Source organism: Lolium perenne, chromosome 2, assembly GCF_019359855.2.
Source record: "Lolium perenne isolate Kyuss_39 chromosome 2, Kyuss_2.0, whole genome shotgun sequence".
NCBI lineage: Eukaryota > Viridiplantae > Streptophyta > Magnoliopsida > Poales > Poaceae > Lolium > Lolium perenne.
The window spans coordinates 108,056,497-108,073,456 of NC_067245.2; the positions used below are offsets into that span (position 1 = coordinate 108,056,497).

Here is a 16,960-nt window from a genome sequence, read left to right on the forward strand (position 1 = left end):
AGCCAAGCAAAGTCGAGCTGACGGAGGAGCAGAGGCCCGTGTGGAGGCTAACCGGTTCAAGGCCTTGGAGAGAGCTTAGGCTCGTGCATCCTAGTCGCAACCTACAACCGAAACTGGCACCTAGGCAGATGCAGGGTTTTGGATCACTTTGCTTCAGAATATGCAAGCTAGAGAAGGTTTTGTGGATTTTGTGTGCAGTAAAAAAACCTGATGTTCTGTCAACATCCGGATTTTTAAGTCTAGATGCCTATTATGCCATACATCGCAATCCCAGGAATATTGTTTTTGCGAGGCATAATAGATTGATATCACAGAACATCATTCATTACAAACCATAATCGTCTTACAAGGGATCACATGATCCAAACTTAATACAAAAGTTGATCTAATGATCAACTACAAAACACATAGTGGAAGCGAAGTAGCGGTCCATATGTTCCACAGGCAACTTTTGACATCAGGAGGTAGTCCCAGTTATCGTAGACGTCCTGCTGTCCATCTTCTTGGTACTGGTACTCCTCTTCATAGTCTGGCCATTTGAATAGCCAGGGACACAGCCATGAGTACTTTAAAGTACTCGCAAACTAATACTAGTGTAATCACTATCAACTACAGTAATGGGGTTCTAAGCTCTAGGTTCATTTGCATAAAGCCAATTTTATTTCATAAGCACTTAGCAATAAAAACTCTTTATTTGCCTAACTAACTCAAGTTGGAACATTAGTGTCATTCCCACAACTCTGTTATGATCAAGTCAAGTTCACCTTTCAATTCATCATTCCTTTTTATAAAACATCTGACAACGGAACAGTATGGCCATCCAACCGTCCATAACCGCGGACACGGCTATTCGAATAGGTTTACACTCTGCAGAGGTTGTACACTTGTGCCACAACTTTTGATTACATCCGTCGGGGATAACCCTGAATAATCATAACTCAGTATGCGGATCATCAACCATAACCTTTCACTTAATTACATACCCTAGTATAGGCACCTCTCCCCATGAGCTTGGTCTCCCAGTGATAACAAACCGTCATCCTAGGAACTGCACAGGGCTTGGGTAGGACATTCACCTCATTTTCACGTCATTTCACATTTCACGGAGGCAGCCTCAGCATAACCCCTATGACGCTTGTTTAGAGGGAACCCATACTAAAATACATAAACTTCCAGTTAAGCCCTACCCATAATCAGGTATTGTGGGGGTACTTTAAAATTGGAATGGTATCGCATCCGAACCCAATCATCAGTTTTTATCAAATTCACCATGTCATTCCAGTCACATTCACCTTCAAAATCTTTCAATAGAATGACTCATCATTCCAAGGTTTTCAAAGTCATTGAATTCACATATTACCATCTAGAGTAGTCAATTTTAGTTTTAGCACTAGCAACTAGTCGTGAGGGGTGCTAACTAGCTTGTAGCTCTTCTAGGCTAAGTGTGATGCTCTTGTAATACTCCATATCTAGACCAAAGTGAATCATGAATCAAAAATAAACTTTGATAAATCAAAGTCAAAAACTTGTAAGATAAAAACTTGGGTTGGGATCATTAAACACAAAGTAATATGTAAGGGTGTCTGGCTCTAGTAGAGCTTTGCATTAGGATAGCTTGCAAGAGTATAGCTTGCAATAATATAGCTTGCCTTGATTGGTGTAATGATCAAAGTGTTCTTCTTCTTCCTCGTAGAAGACCTCCTCCTCCTGGTAGTCCTCGGTACTAGCGTCTATACACGGATACGAGGTATACAATCACCAAATAATTCTTAAGCACTACACTTAACACACAAATGGTTCACACAAGTTAATTTAGCATCACAATATTATTAACAGGGTGGTTTGCTTGGTTTTCTTTTAAGAAAAATAATTTCCTCTCATTGAAATATTTAGTAGAGTTTTCTATTTATTTCCTTTGAGAAATAATTTCCTCTCATTGAATCTTTTTAATATTTAATCCCCACAAATAATAAAGTATGGACTTAGGTTGACCAAAGTCACCACTTCATATTTATCATTTGGGGAAAATGATTTAAATGAGGTATTACACCTCATGTAATTTAAATACTACTTTTGGAAAATGATTTAATATTCTCAAGTAATAACATATGGGGTCATTAATACTAATGTCATCACCTCACCTTTAATTACTTGGAACAATGATTTAAATGAGATGCTACATCTCATAGGATTTATATACTAATTTGGAAATAATTTAAATGAGCTAGAAATGACTACATAGCCATTATTTGAATCTAGCCCATGATCATATGAAACAACCATGTCATATTTTCGCATAAACAATTAGAGTATTTGAAATGTGAATTATGAGAATTTGAATCACCTCAAAATTCATTATGGTTGATTTTTAATAATTGTTTGAATTTTGAAAACCTACTGCCTTGTTATTTTTATTTCAAGTGATCTACAATGAAACAAGGGTTGAGACCAGTGGGGTTGGATAGAGAATTTCATAAGCTTTCCAGAAATATAAAATTCACCAAATTTGGCTCAGTAGTTTTGGTTCTATTAAATTTTGAATTGGGTACCAGTATTGAATTTGAATTAAACAAATTAAACCAAATTCAAACACGTGGGCTCGCGCGGGAAACCAAATGGGCCAGAGAGGGAAAAGGTAAACGGGCCGGCCCAGCAGTGCGTCTCGCACATGCGGGCGGCCTAGTAGTGGGACCCAGGCGTCAGTGAGTATTTCAACACCGAAACAGTACGCGTGTTGTGGAGCGTTGGATTAGAAGCTGATCTAATGGCGGAGGATCATCGTCATCTCCGAGGAGATCGAGCGCTACTAGCGGCGTGGCTAGGGGGTCGGTGGCTCACCGGAGGTCTGGCGATCGTCGGCGAGGATGCACGGCGAGGTTGTCGATGACGGCGGTTCTCCTGGTACAAGCGGCGGCTCCTGGGGCGGCTCCAATCTTTCGCTCCTTCTGCGGCGGCTCCGCGGTATTCCGGCGAGCGATTGGGGCACGGTGGTCTAAATTGGGACAAGGGCTTGCTTGAGGAGGCTCAGGGAGAGGAGAGGAGTGTAGTGGTGTGAAGAATTGGAGTGGGGAAGCCTCTATTTATAGAGTTGAGGAGGTGCTGCGGGGCATGCTCGGGTTGTCCATGGCGCTGGCTCTCTGGGCTGCGAAGGGGCAAGGCAAGGACAGGGGATGGTGTTGCGTCATCAGGCGGTCCTTGTGCGCGTCATGGCGCAGCAGGGGGTGGACAGGAGCGTGCGGGCGACGTCAAGGTCTCTGCAGTACCGCCGCGGAGGTCGTCGACAATGGCGTCGGCTACAGGGCACGGGAGAGAGAGGGAGCGTGTCTGGGAGCTTCCTGGTCTCGTGGCGAGTGAGTGGGTGAAAGGAGAGGGCGAGGGGAGGTCAGATGCGTCCGGGCGAGGCCGTGTACTCGCGCGTCCAGAGCGTGTCCATGCGCGCTCTGGCGCGTTCTGGGCATCGCGGGCACGTCCTGGATAGGGCAATGGTGTACTCTCCTTGGCCAGGGCTTGTACCAGCAGGGTCAGGGTGATGTAGGCAACCCTATTTGACAGGGTGAGAGAGAGAGGGGAGGAGAGTGACATGGTGAGCATGGTGGTGGTGACCAAGGGGATGACATGGCCATGGCATGGATCCTCTATGCATTTTTCTTGGTCAATGAGGGCAATGCAAGCTTAGGTGAGGTGAGACCAAGGTATGTGACATGGTTGGCAAGGCTAGAGAGAGCTAGAGCATGCACAAAAGATCATGGCCAACATGAGTGACATATGCCATGACCTTGGCATGGCTTGTGTCATGGTGAGCATGGCTAGGCAATGTGATGTCATTGGGAGTTGTTGGAGTACAAGGTGCACTATAGATGAGCACAAGAAAAAGGGGAGTGAGGTGGGGAATAGTGGGTAGAATAATGGTTGTACTTTTTATTCAACTATGTGATCACCATATGTGAGATGCAATGGTCTCATTTGACTTTGAATTTGGCCAAAATACTTTATGGCTGTGATCTAAATAATGTTTGGCATCCATTGGTGGTCTTGGTTTGCAATTTGGAGTTGGTTTGTGAAAATTCCAAAATTTGGGGCAATCTAGAATCTGTTTCAAAGTTGCCACTTTGCATGCTTATATTAAGAGTTAGACTTTGAATCAGCAAGGTTGACTTTCACCAAGTTGTTCACTTTTATGAGTACAATAGATCTGGGCAAAAAGATTAGAAAGTTTAGTTTACAAAAAGTTAACTAAAGGGGCTCAAAGTTGGTATCATGGTAAAAATGGCAGATTTGACCATTATCCTATGTCACTTAGGGTTTTTCATTTTCTTCTCTTTTGTTTTGATTTTCTTTAATCCCAATGGTGTTGTGTTGTGTTCTTATGTACTATTTTGAGTTTAGGATTGTGTTTCACCATTTCCAACAAAGGAGTAGGGCATAGGCTCAAATTTGCAATTTGGCCATATATCCACATATGCCTCTATGTGTCTTTTCATTTTATTTTTGTTTCACTTTTGATTTGGCTTGGTGGGTACTAGGTTTGGTTTGTTGAGGTTTTCAAACCATCTAAACAAGGTAGAACATGGCATAGGCCTATATTTACAAATATGGCCATAGGCTCATATGTGCCTCTATTTCTATTTTATTTTCTTTTTAATTTATTTCTCTTTGATCCTAATTGCATGGATGTGGCTTGGAAACCATTTCAAACCATTCAAACACACATTCATGGCTAAAGAAAACATTTCATTCATTCACATAATAGAAAAGGTTTTGAAATAGGCAAGTTTTTGTTAACCCTAGAAATTGGATAATTAAAAATACGGTTCTTATTTGTTTCAAAATTTTGGGGTGTTACAAACCTTCCCCCCTTAAACAAAATCTCGTCCCGAGATTTAAAAAAAGTTAGGCACCTAAGAGATATTGAAAAAATAGGTTTTTAACCGGAAAACATACTCGTCAGGGTATCTGGTGCTTCTTGGGCTTCTGCGGCAGTCATGCGGTAGAGGCGGCTGTTTCGGTGGTGTAGGTGACTTGGGCCAGACTTCCTTCCCGTTGCAACTCGGCGTTGCGTTGGGCTGGTGGAGCAGTATTGGGGGGGGGCTACCTTCATCATCTTCTTGGTACACTCATAGCAAGTCACAAGATGAGATGGAATTTTTCTAGGGTTTGTTTGGATAAGAATTTGAAAAGTTCAAATCTTGAAAACTTAAGTAGTGTTGAGGGGGTAAAAACCAACAACACCTTTTCATTCATACCAAACATCACACATTACAAAACTAACACACCGTTGGTTTTAAGAACCATTCATTCGTTCTACGATACAAGGGGACAGATACAAACTCACACATACGCGAGTGCTCTAGTGATACTACTCTTCATCCGAAATGGTAGGTTCTTCGTCTTCAGGGGTAATGTGCTTGGCAAAAGGTGCAGGCGTTGTCCAACTCCTTGCGGGTATTGTACAGCATGAAGTCCAGGTATGCAACATAGTGGTTCATCTCCGGGTGCGGTGGCATGGTTATTGGTCTTCCCGTAGGATCATGTCTTGGGTAGTAAAAGAAGCGAGTGTTCTTGATCTTGTTCACATTCTGTCCACACAGACAGGCAATTGTTTCTTGCATGGCTTTGGCTATTCCTTCCTTCCAAGTGTTTCCCCTTACCGAAAACCATATAGTTTCACAAATTGGGGCTCCTAGCTTTCCTCTCAGATCTGCAGTAACTTCCCATTGAGGTTGTTTTCCTAACTGAGTATGGAGTGGTATTCCAAGTGGGAACATTAGTGTCATTCCCACAACTCTGTTGTGATCAAGTCAAGTTCACCTTTCAATTCATCATTCCTTTTTATAAACATCTGACAACGGAACAGTATGACCATCCAACCGTCCATAACCGCGGACACGGCTATTCGAATAGGTTTACACTCTGCAGAGGTTGTACACTTGTGCCACCACTTTTGATTACATCCGTCAGGGATAACCCTGAATAATCATAACTCAGTATGCGGATCATCAACCATAACCTTTCACTTACATACCCTAGTATAGGCACCTCTCCCCATGAGCTTGGCCTCCCAGTGATAACAAACCGTCATCCTGGGAACTGCACAGGGCTTGGGTAGGACATTCACCTCATTTTCACGTCATTTCACATTTCACGAAGGCAGCCTCGGCATAACCCCTATGACGCTTGTTTAGAGGAAACCCATACTAAAATACATAAACTTCCAGTTAAGCCCTACCCATAATCAGGTATTGTGGGGGTACTTTAAAACTGGAACGGTATCGCATCCGAACCAAATCATCAGTTTTTATCAAATTCACCATGTCATTCCAGTCACATTCACTTTCAAAATCTTTTAATAGAATGACTCATCATTCCAAGGTTTTCAAAGTCATTGAATTCACATATTCACATCTAGAGTAGTCAATTTTAGTTTTAGCACTAGCAACTAGTCGTGAGGGGTGCTAACTAGCTTGTAGCTCTTCTAGGCTAAGTGTGATTCTCTTGTAATACTCCATATCTAGACCAAAGTGAATCATGAATCAAAAATAAACTTTGATAAACCAAAGTCAAAAACTTGTAAGATAAAAACTTGGGTTGGGATCATTAAACACAAAGTAATATGTAAGGGTGCCTGGCTCTAGTAGAGCTTTGCATTAGGATAGCTTGCAAGATAATAGCTTGCAATAATATAGCTGGCCTTGATTGGTGTATTGATCAAAGTGTTCTTCTTCTTCCTCGTAGAAGACCTCCTCCTCCTGGTAGTCCTCGATACTAGCGTCTATACACGGATACGAGGTATACAATCACCAAATAATTCTTAAGCACTACACTTAACACACAAATGGTTCACACAAACTAACTTAGCATCACAATATTATTAACAGGGTGGTTTGCTTGGTTTTCTTTTAAGAAAAATAATTTCCTCTCATTGAAATATTTAGTAGAGTTTTCTATTTATTTCCTTTGAGAAATAATTTCCTCTCATTGAATCTTGTTAAGATTTAATCTCCACAAATAATAAAGTATGGACTTAGGTTGACCAAAGTCACCACTTCATATTTATCATTTGGGGAAAATGATTTAAATGAGGTATTACACCTCATGTAATTTAAATACTACTTTTGGAAAATGATTTAATATTCTCAAGTAATAACATATGGGGTCATGAATACTAATGTCATCACCTCACCTTGAATTACTTGGAACAATGATTTAAATGAGATGCTACATCTCATAGGATTTATATACTAATTTGGAAATAATTTAAATGAGCTAGAAATGACTACATAGCCATTATTTGAATCTAGCCCATGATCATATGACACAACCATGTCATATTTTTGCATAAACAATTAGAGTATTTGAAATGTGAATTATGAGAATTTGAATCACCTCAAAATTCATTATGGTTGATTTTTAATAATTGTTTGAAGTTTGAAAACCTACTGCCTTGTTATTTTTATTGCAAGTGATCTACAATGAAACAAGGGTTGGGACCAGTGGGGTTGGATAGAGAATTTCATAATCTTTCTAGAAATATAAAATTCATCAAATTTGGCTCAGTAGTTTTGGTTCTATTAAATTTTGAATTGGGCACCAGTATTGAATTTGAATTAAACGAAAATTCAAACACGTGGGCTCGCGCGGGAAAACAAATGGGCCAGGGAGGGAAAAGGTAAACGGGCCGGCCCAGCAGTGCATCTCGCACACGCGGGCCGCCTGACAGTGGGACCCAGTCGTCAGTGAATATTTCAACACCGAAACGGTACACATGTTGTGGAGCGTTGGATTAGAAGTTGATCTAACGGCGGAGGATCATCGTCGTCTCCGACGAGATCGAGCGCTACTGGCGGCGAGGCTAGGGGGTCGGCGGCTCACCGGAGGTCCGGCGATCGTCGGCGAGGATGCACGGCGAGGTTGTCGACGACGGCGGTTCTCCTGGTACAAGCGGTGGCTCCTGGGGTGGCTCCAATGTTCCGCTCCTTCTGCGGCGGCTCCACGGTATTCCGGCGAGCGATTGGGGCACGGTGGTCTAAATTGGGACAAGGGCTTGCTTGAGGAGGCTCAGGGAGAGGAGAGGAGTGTAGTGGTGTGAAGAATTGGAGTGGGGGAAGCCTCTATTTATAGAGTTGAGGAGGTGCTGCGGGGCATGCTCGGGTTGTCCATGTCGCTGGCTCTCTGGGCTGCGAAGGGGCAAGGCAAGGACAGGGGATGGTGATGCGTCATCAGGCGGTCCTTGTGCGCGTCATGGCGCAGCAGGGGTGGACAGGAGCGTGCGGGCGACGTCAAGGTCTCTGCAGTACCGCCACGGAGGTCGTCGACGATGGCGTCGGCTACAGGGCACGGGAGAGAGAGGGAGCGTGTCTGGGAGCTTCCTGGTGTCGTGGCGAGAGAGTGGGTGAAAGGAGAGAGCGAGGGGAGGTCAGCTGCGTCCGGGCGAGGCCGTGTACTGGCGCGTCCAGAGCGTGTCCATGCGCGCTCTGGCGCGTTCTGGGCATCGCGGGCACGTCCTGGTCAGGGCAATGGTGTTCTCTCCTTGGCCAGGGCTTGTCCCAGCAGGGTCAGGGTGATGTAGGCAACCTATTTGACAAGGTGAGAGAGAGATGGGAGGAGAGTGACATGGTGAGCATGGTGGTGGTGACCAAGGGGATGGCATGGCCATGGCATGGATCCTCTATGAATTTTTCTTGGTCTATGAGGGCAATGCAAGCTTAGGTGAGGTGAGACCAAGGTATGTGACATGGTTGGCAAGGCTAGAGAGAGCTAGAGCATGCACAAAAGATCATTGCCAACATGAGTGACATATGCCATGACCTTGGCATGGCTTGTGTCATGGTAAGCATGGCTAGGCAATGTGATGTCATTGGGAGTTGTTGGAGTACAAGGTGCACTATAGATGAGCACAAGAAAAAGGGGAGTGAGGTGGGGAATAGTGGGTAGAATAATGGTTGTACTTTTTATTCAACTATGTGATCACCATATGTGAGATGCAATGGTCTCATTTGACTTTGAATTTGGCCGAAATACTTTACGTCTGTGATCTAAATAATGTTTGGCATCCATTGGTGGTCTTGGTTTGCAATTTGGAGTTGGTTTGTGAAAATTCCAAAATTTGGGTCAATCTAGAATCTGTTTCAAAGTTGCCACTTTGCATGCTTATATTAAGAGTTTGACTTTGAATCAGCAAGGTTGACTTTGACCAAGTTGTTCACTTTTATGAGTACAATAGATCTGGGCAAAAAGATTAGAAAGTTTAGTTTAGAAAAAGTTAACCAAAGGGGCTCAAAGTAGGTATCATGGTAAAAATGGCAGATTTGACCATTATCCTATGTCACTTAGGGTTTTTCATTTTCTTCCCTTTTGTTTTGATTTTCTTTAATCCCAATTGTGTTGTTTTGTGTTCTTATGTACTATTTTGAGTTTAGGATTGTGTTTCACCATTTCCAACAAAGGAGAAAAAGTTAACCAGAGGGGCTCAAAGTAGGTATCATGGTAAAAATGGCAGATTTGACCATTATCCTATGTCACTTAGGGTTTTTCATTTTCTTCCCTTTTGTTTTGATTTTCTTTAATCCAAATGGTGTTGTGTTGTGTTCTTATGTACTATTTTGAGTTTAGGATTGTGTTTCACCATTTCCAACAAAGGAGTAGGGCATAGGCTCAAATTTGCAAATTGGCCATATACCCACATATGCCTCTATGTGTCTTTTCATTTTCTTTTTGTTTCACTTTTGATTTGGCTTGGTGGGTACTAGGTTGGGTTTGTTGAGGTTTTCAAACCATCTAAACAAGGTAGAACATGGCATAGGCCTATATTTACAAATATGGCCATAGGCTCATATGTGCCTCTATTTCTATTTTATTTTCTTTTTAATTTATTTCTCTTTGATCCTAATTGCATGGTTGTGGCTTGGAAACCATTTCAAACCATTCAAACACACATTCATGGCAAAAGCAAACATTTCATTCATTCACATAATAGAAAAGGTTTTGAAATAGGCAAGTTTTTGTTAACCCTAGAAATTGGATAATTGAAAATACGGTTCTTATTTGTTTCAAAATTTTGGGGTGTTACATGCTCTCAAGTCTCAACATAAATCCAAGTGCAGTGATATGAAATCCGATGCTCTAAAATTTGATGCGCGCCTCCTGGGAGGACATGTTGGCCAACATCCGGTCCATGAAAAATGATAGAGACTACTAAGAAATTCTTGTACCCAGAAATTAAAACTGCGGTTCAATTTATAAACATGTTCTAAATTTATTTCAATATAACCAAGCATAAGTGCAGCTAATCATCACCAAACGAGGTCCTGGTTTGCAATATTTAGCTATTTTCAATAATCATGCCTTTTGTTTTTTTTCCATTTTCTCTGGTCACGTTATCTTTCTCTTCATGAATTCATATTTGGTATTTTACAGAGTAGATTATTAGATGGCACTGCAAAATTTAACTAAAATATGCCATTAACTCTCTCGATGACATGTCAACTTGACCCGCATGTATGGTTTACTTGTACAAAATTACTAGATGCCTTGAGAATACAAGGCAACAATCTACAGTTATACACTTACTGTGAGCAAATACTATACAGAGATTTATTGTTAACAACAGCACCAAGAAGATTATAAATTTATAAGATTATAAATTTATAAGATTACAAACCAAGGGCAGAACAGCCCCGTTGTGTCATATTATTCAAGCAGAAGAAAACAGATTTACAATATAGAGCACCAACTGATCAGGTAGGCAGATATAATAGTAATACAAAAGAAAATGTAAGCGGCTCGCAGGCTCGCTGGGTAATAAAATTGTGAAGTCGAAGCTGGTGTCGGGTACGGTGGAACTTTTGTTGGGCACAATTCTGTAAGTGCTGGCGTTATCCATATGGGAGGAGGCCAGTTGGACCAAAGCTGAGGGGATACAAGTTCCTCTATACTGTTATTTTTCAAATCAAAGAGTCCTATATCACGACGGTTATTCTTGTGACCAAAAAGATACAACTGATGATCATCTGTAAAGTAGACACGATTTGCTTTCAACTGTGGATATTCTTCAGTACTGAGACAAAGTGATTGGTTAAGCCCAAGAACCAACACATGATCAACCAAGCTATTTATTTTCACGAGCTTTTCAGCTGTAGTGTCAACTTTAAATATATCGATCTTCCCAGTATGGTTTTCATACGTCGCGTTGTCCACATCTCCACCATACCCATTTTCAGCTTCCAATCTCCAAACTTGCAGCAGATCACCACAAGGAGCCTGAACAATGTAAATATTTTCCCAAATATAGTCTTTTGCCACGTCCACAATCAACTTTTCTGTGACAATAGGGCCTCTGAGATTAAAGGCAAAAATTTCTCCTTGTCCAGCCACGGCATATAAAAGATCATCCTTGTAGACGCAGTCATGAAAATATCTGTCAGGTGGCAGCCAGGTCCACTTGTTATCCCCTATCCAAGCAAATGAAAGCTGTCCCCGTGGGTTGTGGATGAGCACCACGATATAGCGTTCTGCAGATGTATCATAAAATACAAATGCCTTGCGGTGGAGGTACCTCCGTAGTTCATCAAGAGCAAAGGTCCTAGGTGGGTGTGTGGCACGAGTCCAGAAATTATACTTGTACACGGCACCCGTTTCATCGAGAATGGGTGCTACCGACTGGAGGGTGATCACGGATGGAAGAGCAATCTGTTCCATGGTAATAGGATTGAGAAGGTGCATCTCAGACCTATCATCAGCAGTAACCAGCCAGCCATTTGAGGACCCAATCAGATATCTACTGCGGATAGGCGGCTCCGGGAGAGTTAACTTGTATGACCTCTTCTCCACGAGGTTGTAGAGGCGCGCATCGCTCTCACTGTCAGTTTCACAGGTGTAGAGCAGGCACGGCGTTTGGGACTGTTTGTACTGCCCAAGGTTGCATAGGCTGGTGTATGCGGAGCACCAGGAGGGGCAGACAGAGCCAGCACGCACAAGGTCAGGAATCTCCAGCAGCGTAAATATATCCATCAGTATGTCGAGTGGCAGCTCTGGCAATGTAGCCTCCATCAGTGGTGGATCAATGCTGAATTTATTATGTAAAGTAGGGTGGAAACACATCAGCTTAGGTAAAGCTTGTAAGAGTGGAGCGGACAGATTGGTCGGTTGTTCAGACAGGTTCAGAAATCGCTTCACCGTGGTTTTGCAAGAGGCCTCCACTGGGGCAATCACAAAAGATGAATTGCTTTCTGCACAGCAGGGACGCTTGCAAAATTGCAGGGTGGATGGAAGACGGGAGATGGTCTGGGCAAACTTTTAACAGGCCGACTTTCTGAAGATGACGCGTTTTTGCAGACAATTTGGAAAGCCGCAGCGTTTGATAGATCGCACGGAGGGCTGGTTTCTGTGGTACTAATAGGGAGAGCGAAGACCTTATTACACCTAATTTGATTAGGTGACGGACAGCAATTCGATTCGAATCTGATCAGAAATCTGAATTGAACTTCATTTCAGTAAGAATTCCGAGTCTCCCTCTGCTTGGTTCTCCGAATTTTCTCAAAGGAAAAAGGCTAAAGGGCAGAGCACTGACCGGCGGCAGGTGACACGAGGAACAGCAGCAGCTTGGCCGGCGGATCCGATGAGGGGATAATTCTGCTCTGCAGCGAGGGGCACGTCCGACTTGGAGGCTTCGCGTTGTGAGCCGGGGCAAGAGGCTGCGAGTGGTGGAACGGCGAGTAGCTGCGGCGGCGGCGAGAGGTAGGAGCAGCCAGAGGTTTTATCACTTAGCACTACTAGTTGAGAAAATTTTATCGCAAAACCACATCTTTAGAAACTTTTTTCACGGAACACCAATATTTGGGGTAATTGTATCACAAAACACATAAATCTCTACTGATCCGGCTTGACAAGTAAATAGTTGACAGTAGTTATCTAGAGTGGCACCCAATTATCTGTACTCTCTCTCTCTCTCCTGAGCATGTTTGTGTGACAATATGATAATATTTGTTATACAATAATATTTGCTACACACCTGCTGTTGTCCGAGCCCCCTCCTCCTCTTCCCCTCACCTCGCCGCTGCCAGAGAGAGCCGCCGGGAAAGACTGCACGGTTCCCAAGGATAACGGCGGCGGGGATCTCTCCAGTGCTGCTCGTTTGGCCGACGGGTGGCACACCCATGTGCGAGATCTGGAGCTGCAGTCCCCGATCTGGCTCCGACGGCGGTGCTGGTCCGGCGGACCCCGGCAGTGGAGGCACCCATGGGCTTCAGCGGAAGGGATCGGGCCAGGTGTGTCGCGGCAGGACGTCCATGCCCAGGGTGCTGCTGCCGACAGAACATAGAGGAGGCGGGGGAATCATGGGAGCCCCTGCTCCGGTCCTATTGGCAGCGAGTCACCCTAGACTGCGCGTGCACCAGATCCCACCTCTCCAAGTCTCTCACCACCAGAGCACCGACCAAGACAAGCAGCAACCACACCTCGACGCACACCTCCAACTGGCCACCGCCAATCCAACCGACCGAACTCCCCCGCACCGACGAAACGAAGCAAAGCAGAAGCCTTTCATGGCAAGGAGGACGAAGTTGACCGAAGGACCACCAACCACGGCACAACTACATGACCCATCGAGAAGCTGCCCGACTAGATCGGCCGGCACCGGCCAACTCAAGTGGGGAATTGCGCTAGATCTGGGCGAGGGAGCGCCAGGCAGGAGATGGAGGGGATGGAGAGGGGATACCTCCTGTGCCCGGCCGGATACTTGTCAAGCCGGATCAGTAGAGATTTATGTGTTTTGTGATACAATTACCCCAAATGTTGGTGTTCTATGAAAAAAAAGTCTAGAGTTGTGGTTTTGCGATAAAGTTTCCTCAACTAGTGGTGCTAAGTGATAAAACCTCGAGCAGCCACTTGTGAAGACGGGCTTCACTGGGATGCCCAGACTCCGCAAGTTTTCTTTTTTCGCTCAAGTGCGGGACAACCTGAAATGGTACGGTGATGTTGCTTAATACTGCGCACCGGTATCCTTTATTTGGAGTATAAGATGTAAAAAACTAGAGGAAAACATATATGTGGTGTGGGTAGCTACTAAGAGCATCTCCACCGAAGGCTCCTAAATAGGCGCCGACAGGTCCTTTATTTGGGAATGTTGTTCCCACACCGGCGTCCCCGTAGTGTAGCCTCAATAGAAATATAAATTTAAAATGACATTTAAAACCAAAATTTATACGAAATTTATACGAAATTCATACGAAATTTATACAAAAGTAACTAAAACTTAAATAAAACTTAAACTTCATCATAATCTAATGGCCGTCGCGCGACGGGCTTGCCTTGTCGTCGTTCTTCGCCTTTGCCACATGCGTCTGTGCCGCTTCTCGTCCATCTATCGGTGGAGCATGGCGGCTCGTGGGCGAACGCCTCATAATGGCGATAAGCGTTGAGCTCGCAGAGCTTCTGTCGCTCCGCCTCCGTGAGGAAGCGTCCTGCCTCATCTGTGGCCGCTCGCTGGCGCGAGATCTCGAGGGCGTGCTCGAGGTTCGCGTCGTTGACGAACTCCCGCTCCTCCTCCTTCAACCGATGGTAGCGTTGTGTGTTCAGCGACGCGAGGATCGCCGTCTGCTCCAGGTCGGCGGGGGCCTGCGGCTGCTCGCCCCACTGCGCCTCCTCCTCCACCGCCTATGCTTCCGCGTCTGCGACGTAGGCCTCATGCCACGCCGCGAACCGTGGGTCCTCCTCGTCGTCGGAGTTGTACTCCGTGTCGGGCTGCGGCTCCGGCTGTGGTGGTGGTGGAGGCAGCGCGCGGCCGTTGAGGCCAAGCATGGAGTACGTCGTCTTCAGACGGCGCAGCATTTTGAGGTGGAGAGAAGAGAATGGAGCGGCGGCCGTGGTGGAGATGAGAGAGCACCGCGGTGGTGGACGACGTACGTACTATATAGCGATGACAACTACCGCATTTACGGCGGCGTAGGCGACTGGACGCCGTGTGGCCAGTCGCTGCCTTCGTGGCCGCCTTGGTTTCTGCGCGGGAAACCATTAAACGCAGATGAGCAACCTTCCCGCGTCGTGGCCGATGCGAACCGTCGCGTCCTCTCGCTGACAAGGCGCCCCCACCCGCGAAAACTGTCGTGCCGCGAGGCGCCGGCGCGCCCGTTTTGCGCCCTCCGTGAAGGGGCCGGCACGGAGATACTGGCGTATTGGGCTCGAAAACTAGCCGGCGCCGTTTGGGGAGCACTGGTGCGAGCCCAAAAATCACGCTGGCCCCCAAAACGCTGAATGACACTGATGTTCCCACTTGAGTAATGATGCGTGCAGTTGACACACGTCCGTCGGGAACCTCAAGAGGAAGGTGTGATGCGTATAGAAGCAAGTTTTCCCTCAGTATGAAACCAAGGTTATTGAACCAGTAGGAGTCAAGGAGCACGTGAAGGTTGTTGGTGAAGGAGTGTAGTGCGGCGCAACACCAGGGATTCCGGCGCCAACGTAGAACCTGCACAACACAATCAAAGTACTTTGCCCCAACGTAACAGTGAGGTTGTCAATCTCACCGGCTTGCTGAAAACAAAGGATTAAACGTATAGTGTGGAAGATGATGTTTGTTTGCGAAGAACAGTAGAGAACAAGTATTGCAGTAGATTGTATTTCAGATGTAAAAGAATGGACCGGGGTCCACAGTTCACTAGTGGTGTCTCTCCGATAAGATAACTAGCATGTTGGGTGAACAAATTACAGTTGGGCAATTGACAAATAGAGATTCACATACATATATCATGATAATTACTATGAGATTTAATCAGGGCATTACGACAAAGTACATAGACCGCTATCCAGCATGCATCTATGCCTAAATAGTCCACCTTCGGGTTAGCATCCGCACCCCCTCCAGTATTAAGTTGCAAACAACAAACAATTGCATTAAGTATGGTGCGTAATGTAATCAACACAAATATCCTTAGACAAAGCATCGATGTTTTATCCCTAGTGGCAACAGCACATCCACAACCTTAGAACTTTCTGTCACTGTCCTAGATTCAATGGAGGCATGAACTCACTATCGAGCATAAATACTCCCTCTTGGAGTTACAAGTATCAACTTGGCCAGAGCCTCTACTAGCAACATAGAGCATGTAAGAACATAAACAACACATATATGATAGATTGATAATCAACTTGACATACTATTAAATATTCATCGGATCCCAACAAACACAACATGTAGCATTACAAATAGACGATCTTGATCATGATAGGCAGCTCACAAGATCTAACATGGTAGCACAATGAGGAGAAGACAACCATCTAGCTACTGCTATGGACCCATAGTCCAAGGATGAACTACTCACACATCAATCCGGAGGCGATCATGGTGATGAAGAGTCCTCCAAGAGATGATTCCCCTCTCCGGCAGGGTGCCGGAGGCGATCTCCTGAATCCCCCGAGATGGGATTGGCGACGGCGCCATCACAGTAAGGTTTTCCGTATCGTGTCTCTCGGTACAGGGACTTTCGCGACGAAGGCTTTAAGTAGGCGGAAGGGTAGGGTTGGAGGTGGCGCGAGGGACCCACACCATAGGGCGGCGCGGGCCCCCCTCTGGCCGCGCCGGCCTATGGGTACGGGCCCTCGTGGCCCCACTTCGTATCCCTTCCGGTCTTCTGGAAGCTTCGTGGAAAAATAAGACCCTGGGCGTTGATTTCGTCCAATTCCGAGAATATTTCCTTTGTAGGATTTCTGAAACCAAAAACAGCAGAAAATAGCAACTGGCTCTTCGGCATCTCATCAATAGGTTAGTGCCGGAAAATGCATAATAATGACATAAAGTGTGTATAAAACATGTGAGTATTGTCATAAAAGTAGCATGGAACATAAGAAATTATAGATACGTTTGAGACGTATCAAGCATCCCCAAGCTTAGTTCCTACTCGCCCTCGAGTAGGTAAACGATAACAATGATAATTTCTGAAGTGACATGCTATCATAATCTTGATTAATA

At 44.9% G+C, this 16,960-nt stretch overlaps 1 protein-coding gene across 3 annotated transcripts; it reads right to left on the minus strand.

Annotated features, from left to right (window-relative positions):
- Positions 1 to 250: 250 nt before the first annotated feature.
- LOC127328851 (probable F-box protein At4g22060) lies at positions 251 to 12,690 on the minus strand. Of its 3 annotated transcripts, none has more exons than XR_011751826.1 (2): positions 12,566 to 12,670; positions 251 to 529 (listed from the first exon to the last, which is right to left on the minus strand). XR_011751826.1 is itself a non-coding variant. In XM_051355422.2 (2 exons), the coding sequence occupies exon 2, from the start codon at positions 12,004 to 12,006 to the stop codon at positions 10,711 to 10,713; it is 1,296 nt and encodes a 431-aa protein (XP_051211382.2). In that variant the 5' UTR covers positions 12,007 to 12,026; positions 12,566 to 12,690; the 3' UTR covers positions 10,650 to 10,710. The 3 variants fall into 3 exon arrangements, 2 of the variants coding, with proteins under 2 accessions (XP_051211382.2, XP_071682267.1); XM_051355422.2 differs by lacking the exon at positions 251 to 529 and adding an exon at positions 10,650 to 12,026 and having other exon boundaries at positions 12,566 to 12,690; XM_071826166.1 differs by lacking the exon at positions 251 to 529 and adding an exon at positions 10,650 to 12,468.
- Between the last annotated feature and the right edge of the window lie 4,270 nt (positions 12,691 to 16,960).